General features: G+C 36.7%; 1 protein-coding gene across 1 annotated transcript in view; it reads right to left on the minus strand.

The window, feature by feature from the left end:
* Positions 1-23,238, minus strand: part of DLC1 (DLC1 Rho GTPase activating protein) — a 220,654-nt gene that overhangs the window by 142,845 nt on the left and 54,571 nt on the right. Inside the window, exons 3-4 of the mRNA XM_084266827.1 lie at positions 21,842-21,991; positions 19,135-19,275 (exon numbers count right to left, since the gene is read on the minus strand). Of these exons, the coding sequence (XP_084122953.1) occupies positions 19,135-19,275; positions 21,842-21,991 (291 nt within the window). The remainder of the gene's footprint in view (positions 1-19,134; positions 19,276-21,841; positions 21,992-23,238) is intronic.

Below are 23,238 nucleotides of genomic sequence, written 5' to 3' on the forward strand. Positions count from 1 at the left end.
ATCACTGAAATTAACAAAATCTTTTAAAAAAGTACTTTAAGATAAAATCAGCAGTAGAAGAGGGATATTAGATTGCAATGGTCTGCTAGTCTCTCCCATTTCGACGAATTCATGTTGCAGGTGAAGAATATAGAACAAAGCTCTTTAATGCAGTGGGATCAGGACAGTTCTAATGAACAGCTGACTGGGCAAAAGCTTGGAAGAGTCACAACTGGTGTAATTTTCCTCATGTACTGCCTTTTAATGGAAGGGCAACTGCACTGTTTGGGAAAACACTTGCTCAGCTTGGGAGAGAGTCAGTTGCAGAGTATCTGACAGTCTGAGCAGATCTGTTTCATGCAGCAGTGGAAATTGAAATGCTTGGTAAACACCAGACCTCCCACAGCTGAACTTTGCTGCTGACCAGCACCGATGCTTGCAATGGTGGGAACTTTCTGCATGCACATGCACAGGACACGAGACAAAACATAGTAACAACGTAATTACTAGTTTGAGGAGCTTAGCTATTAGAACCTCAGTGGAAACAGTAAGGAGAGATTGAGTAGCTCATACTGCTTCTGTGGGAACTTCAGATGACAACACAGAACTCAATGGGAATTAGGAAATAATTCTGCCTGCATTTTATGGAACAATTTACATGCTCCACATGGATTCACACGGGATGGTGATTTACTGGTTGGAAGATCTGAATCCATTTCTCATTTTGGAAGGTGATACTGATGGTGTTTTTGGGGTAGAATTGGCTAATAATACTGTCAGACCACAAGACAGCAGGGAATGCAAAATCATGCCAGGTTTATTCCAGTAAATCTTGATGATTATCTGCTAGTAGATGACAATGGCGTGTGGCTTTTGAAGAAGACAGCAGTATAAGTTATTCACTCAGATTAACGATTAGAAGCCACTCTTGAACAGCTAGCAGAGAATCTTTTAAAAAGAAAAATCAAAGAAAAAATATGTGCAGGCTTTTTAATCTTAAATTCCTCAGTCCATTTTGTATCAATAAAAATGGCATTAAATTTAAGCTTCCTACTTCTTCATTTAAACTTTCCTATCATAGTTACACATTGCACATGTTCCTAGAATGATACTTTTACTATAATCCATATTTCAAAATGCAAATTACTCATTGTATTTGTTGTCTGAAACTGTTTTCATTTTCATTTGTAGAGATAGTCAAGACTCACCAACTTTAGATGGAAATTAACATATTTTACATAGCATAGCCCAAATCAGTATCTCCATTGCTATTCCTTCATCGCCTGCTTCTGATCTTTACTTTGACAGAGACTTTGATCCCATTGATTTGTTTCTTTCTCCCCATATGCCTTCTGTCCTGGATGACAAGCGTGCACACAGATGCCTTGTCCACTGGCTTGTGCATGTCCTTGTTGGTATAGAATGAATTTTCAGTCCCTGTTTACCAAGAACAATCATTAATTTATCTGAAATATTATTTCCCCAAAGATGTCTGTCTAAACAACCTTTCCCATGTCAAATGCTGCTTCTAGCCCACTGTCATCTGAAAAGAAGGTGATGAGAAAGTGTTCTAAAAAACGTTTTACTTACTAATTGTCCTGCAGTTTTTTATGACTGCCACCTAGCATGAACTTTCTTACCTAGGTCTTTAGACCAAAAACTTCTTGAAGTAGGACTGCTAATGAAATTAAATAGCAATCTTGCAGCAATTTAAAACATAAGAAAAAAAGTGATATTGGTAATCTGGTAGTATTTTTGCTTTTGTTCTCATCAAGATCAGACATGCTTACACTTCACAAACCTATTTTTAAGTGGTGACAGCATTATTTGTATTACTTATGCACTCAAAAGCCACAGACTTGGACCACAACCTCATTGTGCAAGATCCTGTACAAACAGGGCAGAAGAATTACCCATACACCAGAAGGAATGTAACCAATATAAAGCAAGAATCTTCATGCTGACTGATGTGGGAGTACAAGGAAAATGATAATTTGTGCCATATAAATAATGTTTTAAGTAGTCTGGGAACACTGGGATCTTGATATCAAACTTTTTTCAGATACCTCAAAAAGAGTACACTACAGAAAGCATTAGCTAATGAGATAGCTTTGCTGATGGCTGTGGGGAGGGTCCTTATGAGGAAAAACTTGAAGGAATGCAGTCTTCCATATTCCAGATTTACCTGACATTGTGAATGTTACCCTATGAGTATTTTTCTGAAGCATCTACAATCTCATAAACATATACAGAGTACAGTAGTGCTGACAGATTCTTTCCAAAGATATGTTTATTTCCTTTTTGATATTGCTACAAGTCATAGCGATGACTAGACTATTTTCTTTGTGAACTACTTTGTCCTTTCATTTGTAGTGAAACATGAACTGTCATTATCCTTTCCTTTTTCCCCCACTTCCAGTTTCCCCTCAAAGAGGATCATCCAGGTCTGAAGATTCCCAAACACTCAGTCCCTGCGGCAGACAGCTGCTCCAGAGGCTAAAGTGACCTTACGCCTCCTCTCTCTTTTGCCTCTTTCATATGTAAGAGGATTATGAAAAACACTGACTATTTCAGAACTTCTGAAGACAGTGGATGAATTTTCAAAACATGTTTATGTCTTCTATGTGCTCACATGCCTCTCTGGTTTGTAGGAATATTAGCCATGAAGATGAGTTTTGTCAAAACTTGTGAGCTGCACAAACGTATGATAGATCCCATAAAAATATGCATTAAAGGTTTTATTATACCATGAATGGCTTCATTGTTAAAGTAGTTAATACTCAGTAGATATTCCTGTGTACAAGTCATGGATCACAAGACTGAAACATGTTTTTATCATTGCATGATTACATGCTGAATTTGTGGCAAGGTTAGAGTCTGAAATGCAATTTATTTCCCTACAGCAATATTTCACGCTGTTACTTTGCAGCATTCTAGCATACTCATTGCAACATGGTCATTAAAGGTAATGCTAATACTCAAAGGAGACAACAGGAAAAAGGGCATTTTTGGACAATATTATCACCGTGATTTACCAAAAAATGATTTAAAACTTAAGCTGTGTAAGAATGTGCTTACACTAATATCAATTAATTTCAAAACACAGTCCTGAGATCATAGTAGGTATGCTAACTGGAAGGGATCTTCTGCCTGTGCTGCGATTAACTCCACCTACACCATTTGCAAGAGATTAAGGAAGTTTAGAATTAGAAAACACATGCGTTACACAAGGCTGGCAGTCCAAAAGAGCATGCTGACAGGCAGACGCCCATGAAACGCTGCCTTGGAATTCGTGTATCCCAGCTTTCACTCCACCCAGTAGCCTGGACAGCAGCAGCAGGAGATCTGATCGGACTCACGTTCTGCAGGGCCCTGCAGCAGAACCGCTGATGACCCTGAGCGATTAAGGGTCAACAAACTCCAGCCTGAAGCAACCGTTCTATGAACTTTGGCACATTCTGAGTCGGCTCCTGCTGGTTTGTTGCCTTTGGCCCTTATCTTGCAGTTTAGCAAGGATTGTGAAATTCTGAATAAAGTTACAAGACAGATCGGGTCTGTCTCTGTGACTCAAGGTCTTGCTCTTCAAATGTCCTCAGTCTTCAAAATTCCTTTGGCAAATAATCTCATTTACCAGCCAAACATTTTCCAATAGGTGTGTCAAAGGACTCACAAAAAAAAAAAAAAAAGAAAAAAATTTCTATAAATACCATGCAGGGCAGGGAAACATTATCAGAGATTTTTCTATAGTAGCACTTAGAAAAGCTATTTGTATTCTATAGGTGCAGAAACTTCAGCCCATACCTGAGAGAACTCTGCTTTGAATCTACCACTGTGTGGTGTTTTCTGATGGACGAAGGGGACAACTACTTCAGAAAAGTTCAAATATCTTTGGAACATGAAAAGAAATAGAGGAGAAGATGAGGAGCTGCTCACTTTCAAAAGTACTTCTAACTCTAACCTAATTGACTCCCAAATGTCCCAGTTGTCTACAAAAGAAGACTTTTAAGACAATTAGACTTGAAATTTTCAGCAAATGACTTCAAGACAACACTTAGGCCTCTGGAAGAAATTCTAAATTTTTCCTCCTTAGAAGTACAAGGACAAGAACATATAACTGCCTGGACTCCTTTTTTTCCTGGCAATGTTTTTTCTGCCACTGAGATTACCTTAGGGATGTAATGGAATACTTAATGAAATAAAGATCATCAGTGGTAGGTAAACATAGGTAGACATGTAAATAAAATAAGGGTTCAGAAGTCATAAAATAAATCTTGTCTCTATTTCTTGGAAAGAGGAACACACTTCAAGTAAGAAAAACTCCCTCTATTTAAATCTTTAACAAGACCTGTGATATCTTTCTGCATACTTTGAGATATAAACCTAATCAAATTTGGCTAAAGAGTCCCAATGCTTCTCTCCTGATTTTTACCTGCAAAAAGGTAGTTCCTACCTCTACTGTGTGTTTTAACATCCATTCTTCCTTCCTTCTCTCCCTACTTTTCCTCTGAGCAATCAGGACCCCCATAATAAAATAATGATAAGAATTTCAGTCTTTCACATTTCTGCTTCCTTAGTCTGGGTAATGCCTGGAGAAATTCTAGCAAGGAGTTTGAAAGAGCACTCAGGTTAAGGTTTGTGGTGTCTCTGGTCACAGTACTGAATACATAGGGTAGACATTACCAAGATATTTTCAAAACTAATTCAGAACCCTAAAACTTAGTGAAATTTTTTTCAGCTACAGAGTTAACACAAATAGAGCAACAGGATTTCCCTTCCTGGAAATCACCTTTGTCCTGAAAGTCACATAAGATGCATTTCACAACATCCAGTGGCAGGTAGATCCTTTGTATTTATTCAGTACAGCAGCTGACTGCTTCTGCCTTTAGACACCTAAATGGTTTTGAAAAACTCTGTCCTTCTAGTAATTTTCAGAAATTATTAATTAAAGGTTCAATTAAGAAAACAATTTGGGACAATTACACATCCTCCTGAAGTGCAGAATGTCTTCTAAGTAGCCAGATTATCTGCATTTTTAATAATAAATCTTAAATCTCTCTTTTCTTAACATAGAGTATATGTGCTTTGATTTTCCCTTTTTACAATTTCTGTATTTCCAAGAGATTATCCACAGGATATTCTAAACAATGTGAGAAACCCTTTAAGGATTTTTTTCCTCTCCTAAGAAAACAGAGGTCTCAAAACACTCCCAAATCCCTAAACACATTGAAACGTCACTCAGTGTTGGCAACAGCAAAAACTGGATCTTTCTTGAACTGCTTTTGTATTGGCAAAACAGCAAAAGAAGAATTAGAAAAACTGCATCTGACTGTGTAGCAAAGCTCCACTATGAGCCAACATAGTTCAGCTTAACAGCTTGGAAGCTGGATATAGACTTGGCTGTGTTATCCTTTGTCACCTTTTTGCTTTCTCCTTATGACTATCAACCCACTAATTCTCCAATGACACACTGAATTGCTGAACCTTTTGTTCATTCAATTTATTAACCACGAGAGTTTATTGTGAAAATAAGCTTACTGCTTCTGTTCATCTGAAAGGTTTATATTTAATTTGACTTTTTCTAGATAAAACACTAATTGCAGCAAATGCTGAAATTTAAATACTATCCTGAAGTTCCTTCAGGCTTTCAAGGAGAGATATATTGGCCAGTTATTTGAGTTGCTTTGAAACTCATCACATTTTAAAGAAACAATATATTTAATCCTACGTGTATCTAATCTTGCAGTTACTCATAAATAGTCTCAAACTCTGTTGAACATTCCTAAGGCTATATATACTACTGCAATATAAAATACGCTGGACTGAGAGTTACAGTTTTGTAAAGAGGTTGCTAGCATTCTGCAGGAGCATGGACTATGGAGAAATTAATTTCATCCTCTCCCATTTCTGAAATGAAACTCTTACTTTGTTTTCAAAATGCAGTTGTCACATTTGGTTGCTATAATTCTTCACTGGCAGCTTCTTGCATGAGGCCTTTGTTCACCTACTAAACTACTATGGAAGAATAAACTTCCCAGTCTAGTGCCACTCTCAAGAAGACAATGTTGCCTTCTCAGAGTGGGAACCCAAAACTTCAGAATGACTTTGGAAGACCAAAGAATCTTCCTACTTTCCATCTCAAGCAGTATTCTGCTCGCCTTTCTGTATTCTGCATGCCTTTCTGTAGTCTGCATGGCAATACTGTACCTATTAATCTTTACATAATGTGTGCAGTATTATTTAATGTACAATAATCATATTTATTTATTGGATTGTAGAATACAGGGAATACCTCAAGTACCATTATAAGTTGTTTGGATCCAACTTCTCTCTTAAAATAGGGTGGTACCAAAATACTATAAAGATGGTTTGGTAAGAGAAGGTAAACAGAATAAAATTTCAGAGTAGAAACTACTTTTTAGGGAATAAAACCAGACAAACTAAAATCTTTCCTAGAACACAGAAAGGTTCAAAGTATGGTAGTTAATCTGAAAAAAAAAAAGTGACAACACACTGGAATGTACAATTTCTATTTATAGAAAGCTCAACAAACTAGAAGCCCGTGCTATTCAATTAACAATTTACAACACCTTCATTGTATAGTGCAGTGCAGAAAGTGGAAGGCTGTTTCATTTCTGTATTTCCAGACGCGTGTCATTTCCAACCTCATATTTAATAGCGTGTAACTGCCTGAAGGGGAGAGATCAGAATGTGTGGCATGTCTCACTGAGAGGAATTTTATGCATTAAAAAACCCCAAACCAGGCTCTTTTCAACTATTAAACAGAGATCTAACCAGTTCCCTTGCTCCCACCCTGGCTTTGGGGGAAAAAATAAAAGGAAAAAGGGGGAAGAAAGAAAACTAAAGGAAGAGAAAAGCAGAAGAAATAAAAAAGTGACACATCGCAGAGAGTCAGAGACAGAGAGTGCAAGGAACAGGGAGAAAGAGCGCAGAAGGAAGAGAATTCCTTATGAGAGGCATATATAAAGGACAAGAAGGAATGGTTTTCCATGATGTCACTCACAGCATGTCTGTGTCTGGAAAAGTGCTTGAAAAGGCAGACATAGATTTCTTCCATTTCAGTAATGCAAACTATTCATGCCACGTTTTCAAACCATGTTCCAGGAGGAAAGAATACCATGCATGAGGCGCGAAAAGAAAATTTAGGGATTTATTTAGTATCAACAAGCTTATTTGTTCAAGCTGATAATTTAGGTCTTGTTATTTCCTCTTTACCCTTTAGAATCCAGTTTTTCCAGTGTCCTCCTAATGTGAAGTCTGTTGCTCCCCTCTTCTTTCATCTCTCCCTGCCTTCAAGAAGCTAATGCAAGATTTTTCTTCCTTCTTCGTGAGCATGTTTCTACTTTCCTGTGCTCTCCATCTACTGGTAGAGAGATTAAACTGTTGTCAGTGCTCTTCTAACTCAAATTCCGTGTCTTTGTCCCCTCATTCTGTGCTCCCTTACTTGTCTTGGACTGAAGCCTGAAATTCTTTCTTAGATAAAACACAGGAAATTCTCACCAAAAAGGCATATTTACATATTACTTTGTGTCTTTCCGCTTTAATACATTTTTTTCTTCTTGAGATTTTCCATATTCCCTCTTCAGCTAGATGCACATTATTTAAAGCACCACCAATCCCCCAAAAAAATCACTTAGCTGATGGCACAGTTAAAATAACCATAGCTGCAAGTGGAGACATGGATTCACGGAGGCAGAATTCAGCACTAACAAGACTGACAGAATAAACAACAATTAGTCATGTACTTGTCCCCCAAAGGCACTGGTCTTTAGCCCATGGCCTGGAAACATCTAATAGCTATGTTTGCTATAAGTGCTGATATTTCTTCTACCTTGTCCAAGTCACAGGCAGACAGGTTATCCAGCTGCATTTAAGAAGAGGAGAAGTAATGAAAATTCCTATGGGGATAGGCAAAACTGTTTCTGCAAAACCATAGCAGTGATCTTGCGGGGACTGGTGAAAGGCAACCATTGACCAAGAAAGGCAAACGATGCTTTGGATCAGTGTGGGTATGACTTGGTGTTAATAACTGTCCTGATCTTAATGCAAGATACAAATCCAGAATAAATGTCAGGAAGGTGGAAAAGTCAAATAAAATAAAATAAAAGGGGGACAAAAGAGAAGAATAAAGAAAAGAAGAAAGAGAACAAAGAAAGAGGAAAGAGAAAAAGGAAAAAAAAACCCAAGCCCCCCAAAAAAGAGAGAAGAAGAAACAGAAAAAAGACCACTTTAAACATTCAGGAGCATAGCTAAGCTAAAGTAAAGAAGCATCATTTAAAAATCATTCTGCTCTCTCCTGATTTTATATACACAATTCTGCCAAAAAGCACTGAGATATCATAAGTTCTCAACGTGGGCCAAATTCCCGACAAATACCAAGCTTCTGGATATGAATTGTAGTGAATTAGCTGAAAAGAGTTTTATACTAAGTACTGCTACTGTATAATAAATAAAACAATTCCAATCTGTTCAGGACAACATTATAAAAATCAGTTTAAATAGTCTCTAATAGTTATTAGCACAGTAGATGTTCAAAGCAGCAGGTTTCTTGGTAGTTTTTAAGCAACTCCAATGTGATTGCTGAACCTGCAGTCATAGTGCATCTCACCTGCTCTGCATGAAAATACCAGCATGGCACAGCTAGGTGATCTGACTACCCTCCAAGTATGAACATCATGCAAAAGAGAAAAAAAAAAGCAGTATTGACAGCCATAACTGCACCTTTAAACCAGCATTACCTCACAAATGAGGTACTCAGATTTTTCCCCAGAAAATCCGCAACCTAGCTTTCTGCAGCAAGTCTCCAAGCATCTCTCTCCCTTTCATCTCCTTCATACTGTCCAACAAGGGGGCCTACTGACCTTTTCTGGAACCCTTTCCTTTGTTCTGTAGATTTTGAGATCCTATTGAATTATTGCTGAACATGATGGAAACATTCACAGATATATGAATATTTCTGTTTCCATGGTGTTTATTAAAGGTTTTTACACAGTAAGCATTTCAATGCAGTAAGATGCTCTTCAACACTATTTTAAGGACTTACATAATTAAAAACCTTATGCTAGTCTTCTACGTGTGGTGAAATTTATCCCCCACTGTATCATCCAATTATTTCCTTTCAAAGAGACAGAATTCTAAATATGGCAAGATGTACAGACATAAAAACTGATGCAATATATCTCAGGACAATTTTAACAGGAGATTTCAGACTCCTCCTTTTCCACAGAGTTTCCCAGTAATGTTTGGCATTTGTGGCTTAATTTGAAATGCTCTATCAGGCATGAAATAGAGAAGGCGTGTGTCACCAGGACAAGTTATATTGAGATAAAACTGCAAGAGAAACATCTAAGTAAAAGAATTAGCCCATTTAAGGGCTTCCATGTCCAGCTGTCTATGGTTCAGCACATGTCTAAGATTGTATTGGATGGAACTAGACCATTTTTCTCTCCCTGAGACCTGCAGTAGATGAGAGGATGTGTATAAAAACAGGACAATTCCAATGGCAGCTACAGGGCACATGTGTATTGCAAACAGCAGATCCAACAGAAGAGGTTAACAAACTATGGATCAAATGCAACTCCTGCATTAGGATTTCATCATATGACTGACATTAGAACTGTAATGATAACAAGTGGAAGCTTCTGTCTCTTGCTTTGATGGGTTATAAACTTTTTTTCCCAAAAATGTCTGAGCACTTCACCAATTTACTTTTACCAATTACTTTTACTTTCCAAATTGTCAGTGTTTCACAGATTTAACCTTTAAAAGAGATTTTCCTTTGGTTTTCAGTAGTAAGTGATTACGTCCTATGTAACCTCACTTATAACAATCAACATCTCCTGCAATCATTTCTTTTGCAAATGGTTGTCTCATGCCAAAACTAATGCAACCCCATTCAAATGCATACACCTCTATATTTTATCAACGTAAAAATATGTCCACAAAAATTCTAGTTAGCAATTCTAATTACTACTTAGTAATTAGTAGACTTTGTTTTTCTTCAGGGAAAATAAATTCTTTATGCTGTTGATATAAAGAATGAACGTACACCTTTTTCAGCAATTTTCTACTCATAGGTTTCTAACCAACTGTGATTTAAAAATTTTGCCAATCTCTGCTCATGCATGCAACAACAATTCTGAGCTGGGTTATGGGATTTGAGTTCTTCAATGTAGAGATGTGCTATATGGATTATGTGCTGACAGAGAAAATTTACAAAGTTGGGGGGATTGAGTTTTTTTTTTTTTGTGAGGGGGGGTTATGTTTGGTTTTTCAAAAAACCCCAATGATATAAATGTCATGTAAGCTTTTCTCAGCACATGTTGAAAAAGTTAAAATTTCATCCTAACATGCAGTTAAACGTATTTAAGGGACTTCAAGAAGAAAAGGGGAAACTTGGTAAGGATTCAACCCCATCCATGTGGAGGAGCACAGAAGAGAGACCAGCACTAAACTTATCAGGCAATAAAATTGGAGAACAAATGGGAACATTTGACATAGCGTCTGACATTCAGAACATATTGCCATAGAAAACAAAGCCTAGCAAGCTCTCAAAAATTCAGACTAAACTGGAATCATATCAGAGTTAAGTTAAAAAAAGATACTGATATCCTATCATTCTATCAAGCCTATAATTTCTGAATGGCTAGAGAAACTGACCCTTCTACTGATTTCATATGAGACAAAGATTTACTTACAAAGAACAACATTTTTAGACAAGCTGTAACAATTTTTTTAAAAAGTGTAAACACAATGAAGTTTACACAAAGTTATTTTGCTACCTTCCTTCACAGGTTTGTATTTACTAAAGCAGGCTGAATCCCTGTTCTTACTACTCAATCTGCAAAATCAGTTTATGACTGATGAAACAGAATATTCAACATAGCTTTGATGCAATCCCATCTAAAATTTGCTATTTGCTACATTTTGAAAGTTCTTTAGGCTGTCTTAAACTACGGGAGTTTCAATGTCCACTCACTGTTTTTATTACCATAATATTTAAGTTACCCCTTTAATGCTTACAAATACCTTTTAGAGGAAATAAGTCCTTTATTTATAGTTTTCAACTGGAAGGTGCTAGCAAATGAGACACTCTGATCATATCTACAGACCAGTGGAGGAAGACAAGGTACCTGACAGTAAGTATATCATCCTGAGAGGCCTCTATTTGATTGAAAAGGATGCAAATAACTAAATAGGTTACTTAATCCATGGCTAACAGATACACAAATTTTTTTCCCACTTACATATTGATGTCTACATATTTCTTCCCTTTTGCAACATAAACAACTCTTTGGGAACAACATGCTAGTCAATAGGTGAGTTATGAAATTTCACTTACACTTTTTTCATGCAAAGTGTCTGTTTATCAAAGTCACAATGCATAGTTTCCAAATAATGACTGAAAAATAGACTAACAACTAATCAAAACTGATTTATTTATGCATACCGATCTTTTTGTTCGATCATATAGACCAGTCATTTCCTCAAAACCCAGGTCTACTGACTATCACATGAATCTTCATTAATACCAGTTTTCAAATGTCAAGGATTGAACTGTGTTATTCAGGATATGGACCTGGTTCATGGAAGGACTGATGTCCCAGTCTTATCTTACCAGTACATTGTGGCAGTCAAATAAATGTCAGCTAGAACTAAATTAACTTTTGTTAGATGGGACACTGATGCAAGACATCTCAGCACAATTTTAACAAGAGATTTCAGATTCCTTCTTTTCAACAGAGTTTCATAGTAATGTTTGGCATTTATGACTTAATCTGAAATGCTCTATCAGGCATGAAACAGAGAAGGCGTGTGTCACCAGGACAAGTTATATTGAGACAAAACTGCCAGAGAAATGTCTTCTAAGTAAGAGAAATAACCCATGTAAGGGCTTCCACATCCAGCTGTCTATGGTTCAGCGCATGTCTAAGATTTTATTGGATGAAACTAGACTATTTTGGTGGTCACAAATGCTTTTTGCAGTACTGAAGCCATATTGTTTCTTTAATTTTATATCAAGATGTATATTCCACATTAACCCCCCCCCCCCAAAATAGTGGTACATTTACCTAACATTAATTTCATAGTTTATCCTAAATTATTTTGCTAATGTCTACCTGTTCATAGTGTGAGCCTCAGCTGTTGTCTAGAAAATCCTGGGATGCATAGCACTAATTCAGAAGCACAATCATAAATTGGTGGAATGGGGATTTTTCTGATTATCATTGTTGTTATTTAACAATGAATATTATTTCCTACTACTAAGCCTTGAGTATTTCAATTTAAGCTACATAAAAGTATATTGGTTCTGAGAGCACCACAGTAAAATTCATCTAGCCACAGATATGGCAGTACTAACCAATGCAATGCTGATGTGCAAGAACATAATGGATTTGATTCCAGTATTAGTAACTCTGACTTGCAGTGAATAAATAGTAGTGCAAAGCATGGGTTACCCCTCCTTTCTGAGGGGTTTGGGAATAGCCCTGCCCAGACCCAAAGACAAACAGGATGTGAGAGAGCCTGGACTGCAGGTTTTTTTTTTTTATTCCCTACCACAGTAACATGCCTGTAACCAACCAGGAATGATAATTCCCTCAGTTGTTTTTGCTTATGCAGAAAAGATGCAAGAAGTATTTACAGGTCTGAGCTGACGTTGAAGAATTTTGAACTCTTAGCCTGTTAGATTATAGGTGTATATAACCATAACACGAGACAGTAATAACTTAAGTCTTAACACCTTGAAAAATAAATACACCCTTGCTCATACTTTTCTACTGAACCACTTGAACACTGGCAACTTCAGGTGTGACTATTAGCTTTACACAAATTTTTCTTAGAGAGAACAAGAAGTTTTCTATTGTCAAACACATGAAGCTTGAATAAAATGAGAGAAATGAAAACCACTTTGGATTTTGCAAAAACAGAGACTATCTCCCAGGGAGGCTGTGGCAGTGGTCGGTATTTTTTTTTCCTTCCAGTGGGGTTCACTTGAAGCAATAAGCAACATGCCAAGAGGAACTGTAGCACTCTAATGTAACAGGCTTAATGCACTTGAACCACCTCCTATAGCGCTACGCATGCAATTGTGATGTTATGTTGTGTCAGGAATTACAGAGCTGGCTGAAAATGGGATATGGTTTTCCTGAATAGCAGTGCTTAATGTGCAAATAAATTATTGTATGTGTGAACAGAAAATGAGGCGTTCCTAACGCAAAACTTACAGTTTAAGGGATTAATCTAAAAAATTTTCCAAACATCTTAAATCTACCAAGAGCTGAATTTTTGCTATATATTTGAAAAATCAATTCTTTATAGGACTAAGTGGAAACATTTTAGCATCTCTAAAAGTATTCTCATCCACTGTAATTCCCATTAAAGCTTCATTTACACGAAAATATTTCAAGCTTTAGTATATTGTACCTTACAAATATTTAGAATACATCTGTACAAGATGAAATGCCTTTTTTCTTTTTAAATAGATGAAAAGTCTGTATGTTCGGTTATGAAATGTTTTAATCAGCATGACTGCTGTACTGTAAGTGCCTAATGTCCCCTGCCCAGTGCCCTTCATTTCCAATACAGAGGCAGCAGATGGCAGCATACAGTGAAAAAAACGTGCTTAACATTAGAAATAGCACAATTAGCAATGTTATTGCTGAAGAAGTAATGAACTTCTGCTTCCATTTATAAAATAAATGGTTATCATATAAAACCATGCTCTGACACACCGTTGAAGACAGTGTCAGCAACGCTACAGAAAGGAGGAAAACAAAAAAAATCATAGCTGCTAGGGGCTGGTTCCAAGAGACAGAAATGTAGATGTACAACTGGATGTCTTGGGAGGACTCAGAAATCTTCATGCTTAGCAATTTTATCAGAAAAATTTAGAGAAGTGATTATGAGGTCTTTAGTAAATTAGTAAATATACAATGAAGGTATTATTCAGCAAGACCAAAATCCTTCACCTGTCAAGTGGCATGAGCCACTGTGAAAAATCTGTCTGCACAAATTCACTGATATGAATGACACTGTGTGTGCTTGCACACCTCACAGTGCATTGAATCTACCATAAAAAATAGTGCAGTGGGAAATACGAACATTTCAAAAAGTTGCTGCCCTGATTCTTTATTAATATTTAATTCTGAAATAAAAATTCCCTTGAACTTACCATAAATTTAAGCTTTTTTTCATAGGTTAAAACCAGTGTAGTAAAGCTGCAAGAAAGTTGAACCCTGAATCTACAACTCTCTAAGTTATTCTTTACAGAATAACTTGGCTTCCCCTAAACAGCTGAAATTTTAAAATATAACATGAATCAAAAACAATTAGGAAAACTGTCACCTAAATACTACAAACTTTTGTCCTGATTCAGTAAAGAGATTTGTGGAAATAGTGGGCTCCTAAGCTCATCCAGAGCTGCACTGAAATCAGTAGCTGCACCTGAATCCCATCCTAGTGCATAGCCAGGAGGGGTTATTCTGTACTTGCAGGCATAACTGGTGCCTAAAATCACTTGGAGAAATGAATGCATTTTAAATGAGTCATTACAACCTATCTGAAAAATGATCTTCTCCTAGATACCAGCTATTCTGGTGATAATGGATTTCTGATTACCTTTGCACAGCTTGATTAAGGCTAAGTTGGACTCCCTTGAAGCAAGAGGGTTAGCACTGCCAAGAAAAGCAGTAGAAAATAATCATGGCTGTTTTTTTTCACCTGAAGAGAAAATAGATAGGCTTTGCAGAGCAGATGTTCAACGACAAAAATTTGGCCGTAACATTTAAGCCTTAGTTGCTCTTGTCCTTTAGCCAATTTTTTATATTTAGAATAATAAAAAAAAAGGACAATGATAACTGATTCAAGCTTTCCTTAACTACTTAGCTTTTAACTGGGTGCTAGAAAAGGCTATTGTAACTTATCTTTTGCTATTAATATACATTTAAAATTCTGTAGCCACATGTTGTTTTTATAATAATCAAGCCAAATTTAAAAATAAATAGTTTCTGTTCTTCATTGTTGAACAATGTAATAAGTGACCAGATGTGTGGCATTACTTTATAGAAAGCAACGACATGAGGGATATTTACATTCCTTGCTCTCCAAATCCAGACCAGACACTCCCATTTTCCAGCATTTCTCATGACTACAGGGGCAAAAGCCTGTTGATTTCACACTGGTTTTAAGCCGATTTCAATTCTTGTGCAATTAGTTCTTGCCAAATGTATATATTTGGGTGTTAATATGAAAAAAAAATTGTCTGTTTTGGAGACTGGTAAATAAAATCCCAGAACGTTGAAATTTGCTAATTATAGAAGCATGACCATTTTTTACTCCATTAACATGAGTCATATAACGATGCCCAAAACATGCCTTGCTGTCCGATCCTAAATTATATGGGAAATGTGCCTTTGCAATACTGTGAATCCTTATTTCAGAAGGACTGTCCATTTGAGTACCTTGCCAAACACATACATTTGGAGTTAGTTATTATACTGTGAATCAAGCACTCTGTTGATCACATTATGCTATTTTACCCTGACCATGAAATATAACGGCAGACTCCTAAATTTAGGATGAAGATTATTCAGCTGTATACTTCTCATAAGCCAAGGTACCTTGTACATCAATGTGTCAAAGGCTTTCACGCTGCAACCTGCAGAATCACAGAAAAACCTTTCTGTAGAAATACCTTTTTCATAATGCTCCGAGGAGATTCTTGTTCTTCTTTGTCACACCTGTACTCAGTAAGGACTACTTTGTGTGTGTATACACACACATGTGTGTATATATAAGCATACACATGCATACTGTACACACATGTTCACTGACAAGAAGAGATTTGAATAGCCATATGAGTTTTTATAAAACAATAAATCACATGTATCTGTAAATACACACCCATACCTAATTATGTTTAAAAGAATATCTACTTTTAATTTGCAAATAAATTATAATTGATACTGAATTTTACATACAATTTTTAATATCTCTGCTACTGAAAAGCTTGTTTAATATTTCATAAAAATCTCTCATGAAATTTTTAACTGTCCTGCTTTTCCATAAACCAACGACTGAATCATTTCCACTAACATTATAACACCAAATTTAGGCATTTAGCCTCTATTTTTAAATGCGTATGAAGCTGAATTAACTTGAATGGACATAATCTGCCTATACACAGATGTCCTATCTATAAGATGATGTCTTGTGTAGTAAAGATCTTTTTCCAAGTTTTTCATTAGACACTAGATTTGAACCGGTATCTCCCTGCCTTATTCCCATTGCCCAAGTTTGCACATGCTCAATGCCATGTTTTAATTGCTTTAGATGCCATCAACGGTTTACTACAGCTTGTTTTGAAATACCTCGTATCATTCCATAATGCAGCTAACTGCAATTGTACTCTTGTTCACATATCATTAATAAACGTAAGAAAATAAATTGCTTTTGGAGACTAAGCATCTGGAATCCTTGAGGATCTGCTGTTGTAAACACCAGAAGGAAGTAAAATCTTTGAAACAGTCCATTACCATTTAAAAGTAGTTTCCAGGGCAAAATAAAATTATTCCTACACCAGCTACTCTGACACAAACCAACCAAATCAAAACAAAAACCCAATCCAAACAGCAAAACCTAAAACTCCTATGACAACAGAACACCACACTTCGAGGATTTCTGTATATTATCTGCATAGAGACGTCCCTGATGTCTGTTCTGGGCAGTGATTCAAGGACATGCCATTCAACATGCCCTTTTTAAAAATTCACCCTGAGTCAAGTCCAAACTTGATGTAAAAAAGAAGTTCCTGTATTCTTCTCTAGTATGAATGGCAGTCAAGCACCAAACAGCAGGTTATCTAGCTACGCAGACCAGAAGAATAACTGGGCTAGAGATACAGAAGGGTAAGAACAAAGGCTTATTTTCTCTTAATGTGTTCCAAGAAAACTTCTGCTTTCGAATAAAGTTTGACTGCAAGTAGGGAGGCAGCTAAGTTTTGAACATTTGAAGGTGCAGCACACATCAGCATGTGGTTTGGGGATCAGAAGGGCACACAGTCAAAACAATCTGAAAGCCCAAAGCCAAAAGGAATAGAAAATATCTAAGAGGATCTTCCCAGTTTGCAGGAGATTTACACTTGAGCAAAAATGATCCAAGTTTTAGTAGTTATCAAACTTACTACGATAAAACGTTCATTTTTCTGAACATAGTTATTAATAAAGAACCCATCCCCAAATCCCACTATAGAGTGTGTAGTGTTGCAGCATGAAAGACTTCAGGAAAAAATTTGGAGAAAATTTGGCTTTACTTATCAAAAAGGTTAACAAAATGTGACTTTGGATAATAGCTCTACACATCAGTAGAGATTTTTTGAACAGTCACAGTTACTCTACGAAGAAAAAAAAAGAGAAAGTGTATTTACAAAAGCATATACATTAGAAATGATATAATAAAGCAGTATTCAGAGATATGCCCATCACAAGTCAAATAAATACTTTTTAAAGGTGAATTAACGCATAATATCTAACTCCAAGAGAAGTGACCCACACTGCTGTAGACCAGGTGTTAAGAGTTCCCCAAATATTAATAGAGAAAGCTACATATAAAAGGGATGTTTAATACCTTAGAGAATGTCTGTGCTCTTCTCAGGATCCGGCAAAATGGGATATCAACTCCTAGCATAACATACGTACTTATTTGAGAATTTGCACTGCATTGTACGCAATGACAGAGTGCAGAGCTCTCTATTTGCTATAGTTATGCACTGATGATAAATTACAAGTGAATTTATTTTTGTACAAGTGAACAATCCTAAATGTAAATGTTTATTAGAACTTTTGTTACTGCCTCAATCGAAGGCATTATTTAACTTGCTATTATTGCAGTGCAGTAAGTGACAGTTGGCCTCTATTTTACGTCTTATAAACTTGTTATAAACATATATATTTATGCTAACTGCACTTTATATTTTAATATTTTTATCCCAGATTTTTCTGCTGGTCCGGTTAGCAGCAACAGCTGAATTCGTGAACAGATGGAGCAAGAGTTATGCCTAAACTTTTCACCATAGGTGAAGTTTAGAAAAGCCTTGATTTCTCTGCTTCATGAGGGAAGTGCAAGAGGGAACAGACAGTATTCAGGACATCAAATCTTTTCTGCATGTGCTGATGGCTGAAACATTATGAAGGATTCTTCAGTAGATGGACGATGGGAAAAGAAAGGACCATACTCCTGATAAGTAAATGCATATACAAATGGATACAGAAGGATGAGAGCTCCATTGCTTCCAATCTGAGGAGTAAACTATATAGCAGACTGCTTGAGAAACTGGTCTCCCAGAAGTCAGTGGCATAAAATACAGTAACATACATCAGATATGTAGAGAAAGTTCATATGAGCAGTCCCACCATCTACTTTCAAGCATTTCCCTGAAATGGTGGAAATCCAACCTGGAGGACTTGCCCATGTGCTGCCTAATAAGGAAAACCTCATTTTGGGTACATTGCTCTTAACATTTTTATAACAATTTAACAAGAGCTCCTTGTCATCTCTGTGCTCTCAGACCTGCCCTTCCTCACCTCCTGGTGTGCACTGGAACCTGTGGGAAGGCCTCTGCCTGCTCATAGACTTCCAGATGATCCTCAGTGTGTGAATTTGGCCTTGGAATGTCCTTTTCCTTCAGTAGGGTGATATCTCTGCTTGCAGTACAGTGCAGTTTAGCCTCTTAAGAGGATGAGGGTGGTTGGGTTTGGGCATCATAGATCAGGATATATAATTCAACCATCTTTTTCCCTGGCTGCACCCTCTATGAGACTTAGGAAATGTTCCAAGTACTTCAGGAAACCTTATCTTCCAAAGTAAGATGGAATAGCACCATTAATACTTTTTCTCACAAAAAAAATTCAATTTATTGTAATCATCAGCTGATTAACAGTGTGTTTTGAAACATTAAACTTCTAGGATTGCTTGCCACTCAAAAGACACCTTCAGACAGCCTGTATTATTAATCTTTACCTTATTTTTTTCAGTGTCACACGCATACTGCATACAACCCATGTATATATAAAATATCTTTGTTTCACTTCCAAACCAACATAATGAATAGTTTTAAGAAAAAATACTCTTTGTACTCACCCCAGCCTTTGGTTTAGCTCCAGAGCTGGTTACCAAACAGGGAGATGCTGGGTCAGGAGCGTGGATGTTAGGAGACAAGTTTGTTTGTGAGTGACTTACTGAAGCAACATCCACTCCACTTTCAGAACCAGATTCCACATCCTGTAAGAAAAGGTGTTGCGGGTCTCTTTAATAAACGTGGAAGAAAAAAAAAAATCACATGTTCTCACTGAAACATGTATGTGCAATTCTGTGTATAAGACTAATTCACCTTATCCTTTTCCATTACCTATGCACTCACTTGTCCTTTTCAATGTGGTGGTTTGCAATAGCTGCTGTTCCAAAATTATAAATCACCACTAACATCAAAGCTGTAATTCCCCTCAATGTTAGAAAGCAAGGTAAGAATAATTGGTTTGGGGCTGTAGAAGTCTGACATTTTTCTCTGATGTTCAGCATTTCCTGTGTGCTCCCACCTTCTCCAGCAGCGTTGCAAGCTCAGTGAACATCTGTAAACCATTACACAGCTGAAATGACATCACCATCCAGCAGTTTATACAATTTAGAGGTACAGCTCCCTATTTTTGGTTTGTTTTTTTTTTTTTCTAAGCAGCAGACACTTATCAGCCAAATGCAATTTCTGGTTAAAATGCCCTTACTTTTAATGACACCAATTGCATTCCTTTTTTTTTTTTGAGGATAAAAAGAAGAAATATAGTTTATTTTTGAGGAAGCAAAAATACTACACATGCTTGATTTACTGCATAGAGCAAGGGCAGGGATTATACTGCTGGCAGATAAATTGTGACACATATCTGGCAAAGACCTGGCTATGTGTAGAACCAGGCATATACTGTGAGGATCATTAGCCCTGATGCAGCCTGCATGATTACAGCTACACAACACACAGAAAAAAGCCTGAACTATTAACCCCAGTCAACTCTGCAGACAAAAACCTCAGTTTTCTAATACTTGGTTTCTAGAATCGATGAAATATGGGGCAGATGCATCTCCGGAGTTCTAATGAACGGGACAGAAATGGCAACCCTTTGATTCACTGATTCCAGTTAAGCATCTGGTTTGCCAAATCAAAGCTGACAAATAGAAAAGTGCCTCTGCACCAAGTATGCAAATACAATGTTTCCTGAAAAGGGTTAAGCATTAGAGACAAAGCTGTGCTTCGGGTAGGACCATGCATTTGGATCAGATATTTCTTGCTGGTGAGTCCTCTGCAACATGAAGCATTGGGAAAGCAGCAGAGCCATGGAAATGCCTCTGTAGAAGTTAGCTTGGTATAGCTGCTCTTAGAAGTTCCCATTGACAGACTTTTTTATGGATCACATTCAAAGGCTTTGTTACTATAAAATCAATATGAGACTGAACTCAACACACAAGTGTCCTGAAAACCAAATACTTTGATCTGCCAATTCATAGCACTCAAAGGCTCAAAAATGACTAGAAAACCAGTGTATACCAATAGCGTATCTAGCACGTTTGAGCAAGCTGTCACACTGGAGAGCTGCTTTGCAGTATGGAAACAGGTACCACCTCTGATTATCATGCAGGCTTACTTATACAGATTGCCCCAACCCCTTTTATTGTTGTAAGAAATTAGCTAAAATGCTGCCACTCATTGGCAAGATATGGAGAACAGATGTTACCATATTCCAGCTTTCTTTTCCCATCAGTACTCAAGAAGATACTGCGAGAACACTGAGATCCAGGGGGAAAAAGTTAAAAAAGTTCAATTATGTTATGTCCTTTAAAGATGACATATGATATAATCTCCAATTCACCAAACCCACAGAAACTTAAATACAGCTTTTCTCACCTACAGTTGACTTACTTGACTAGACAGCAATGATGAAGTCTGGCTTTGATAGGAAAACCTCCTCATTATTAAAAAAAAATATTAAAAAATACCACTAATAAAACCAAATGACCTGAATGTTAGCCTAGAGATCTTAGGGCAGTATTTCTCAGGTTTCTTAAACTGAAAACCAGCTGCAGCACATGTGGGTGAAATTAACAGGAAGCCTGTGCGAGAACACCTTGGGTCAGACACTTCATGTTCTTCACAGTTACACGTGTAAACATTTTTCAGAAAAAAAGAATGCATCAATCATGTTTGTGAGCCCTCTAGTCTCCTTCAGACTACTCTCAGCAAGGAATTCTCCCATTTAAATGAATAAAATAATTAAAGAAATTTAAAGAATGAAGGTTCTGCCCAAAATCTTATTTTGAACGAGGAGGATTTCCTAAGTGTGTCTCTGTCAAAAGATTTCACAGACTTTCCTGCTATCAGAAAAACGAGACCTGTAGCTCAGACTTACTTTCAGATCTAACTGTTCAATGTCAAAAGACACACACACGTATGTTCTGAGGCTGATGTGATCCTGACTCTGTGCTCACACTGCATTTACACTAGGTGATACTTAAAGAGCCAGGCATTTTCTGAATATTGTTGATGTCCCTTTCTTTCACCCGGGAGCTCCAAAATTCTCATTTGTAAAATTACATCAAAAGGAAATAAAGGATGCACTGTTACTGCCTTCAAAAAGCATGTATACACAAGTAAATATATACATACATATAAACAAATTCTTTACAAAAAGAGATTTAGTTGTGAAACCAAAGACCCAATAAAAGCACAGACTAAAAGAAAAAAAACAAGTGAGGAAACCTTAGATTTTTCTGAGAATAAGAAAGATGAAGCAAACTGGCTTACAGGTATATGCCTCCGTTTGTATGTTGGGGTGCTGGATGGAGAAGAGCCTGCACTGAGAGCATTTTCAATATCCTGATCAAGCTGGTCCAGTTTCATAATTAACAGCACCATTGAATCCAGTCGTGATCGATCCCGATCTTCTGTTACTTCCTAAGGAATAGAACATACAATTATTAAATCTGAACCAGCATTACTTGAAAAGAGTAAGTTCCAATTAAGGAAGCTTCATTTCTTATTTTGGCATGAAAGTGCATTGAATGATAAGCAGAAAAATTTCTTGTTTGCAAAAAAGACTTTTTTGTGTAATCAATTTGCTGAGCATTGACTTGCTGCTGGAAAAACATTTTATATTAGTATTTAGTATACATCCATTATAGCAATTACATATTTTAGAAAGCACAACTGTTTGTTCCAAATGCATCATTACAATTTCCTTGATACATGTAGTCTTTAAAGAGCTACTGATTCTAAACACTCCTCCAAATGTTCAGCCCAGGTTAATTAATTTGATTGTACAAATACAAATGGTGAAGGTTAATGTACGATTAAAATGGGAGAGAAGGAAGTTCAAAGAAGACCTTTTCTAGCTGAGCATAACCACAATTACTTTTCCTTGCAGAACTTATTAATGTAACTATGTTTTTTTCAATTCTTGGTAGTGATTAGTCTCTTGGCTGGAAATTCTTGATATACATCAACTATGTTAAGGTTATCGTAAACACATGATCGTAGATCCTCTGACTGGTAACAAAGAAGTATGAGGGGTATTCCGTGATTCACATCACAACCTTAAACACCTAGTTTATGTGACTTATTTCCCTATACTCCATCTCCAAATGGAGGCAGAGAAGGTCCTCAGAAGAGCAATTCAAAGCATGATCTTCAGTTAGATGTATTAAATAATGCTCTCAAGGAATTTCTCCATCTCTTTCCCCTTCATATAGCAAGTTAATGCAAAAGTTACCCAACTAGCCTGCCTCAGTATTCAGGAATATGAAAACCCCCACTGTTTCCTGTTTGGATTTTTGCAACAGGAAGTGAGGAAATTGGAAGTTTCATTAATCCACTTAAAATAAAACTTTTAGAAAACCTTTCCAAGAAATTAAAGACATTATAATTACTTCATTGCTCCCAAGAAACAGGTAATATAAATGCCAAAATCAGCCTTTTTTGATACTCATTAAACTGTTTTTCAGGCTACAGCATGACTTCTTTAGGTAGTTGGGATACTATTAAGGGCCCTTATAGACTGCTTAAAAAAATATATTAAATGATTCCTGCTAGAATTAAAGGAACTGTGTAGATAAAATAGTCCCATAAAATATGGTTTACATGGTCTTTATGTGAGGATAGAGGTGACTGTAGGTTAGTTAGTTAAAACTTAGGAACGCAGAAAT

The sequence above is a fragment of the Gallinula chloropus genome (genome assembly GCF_964237585.1).
Source record: "Gallinula chloropus genome assembly, chromosome: 7".
Lineage (NCBI taxonomy): Eukaryota > Metazoa > Chordata > Aves > Gruiformes > Rallidae > Gallinula > Gallinula chloropus.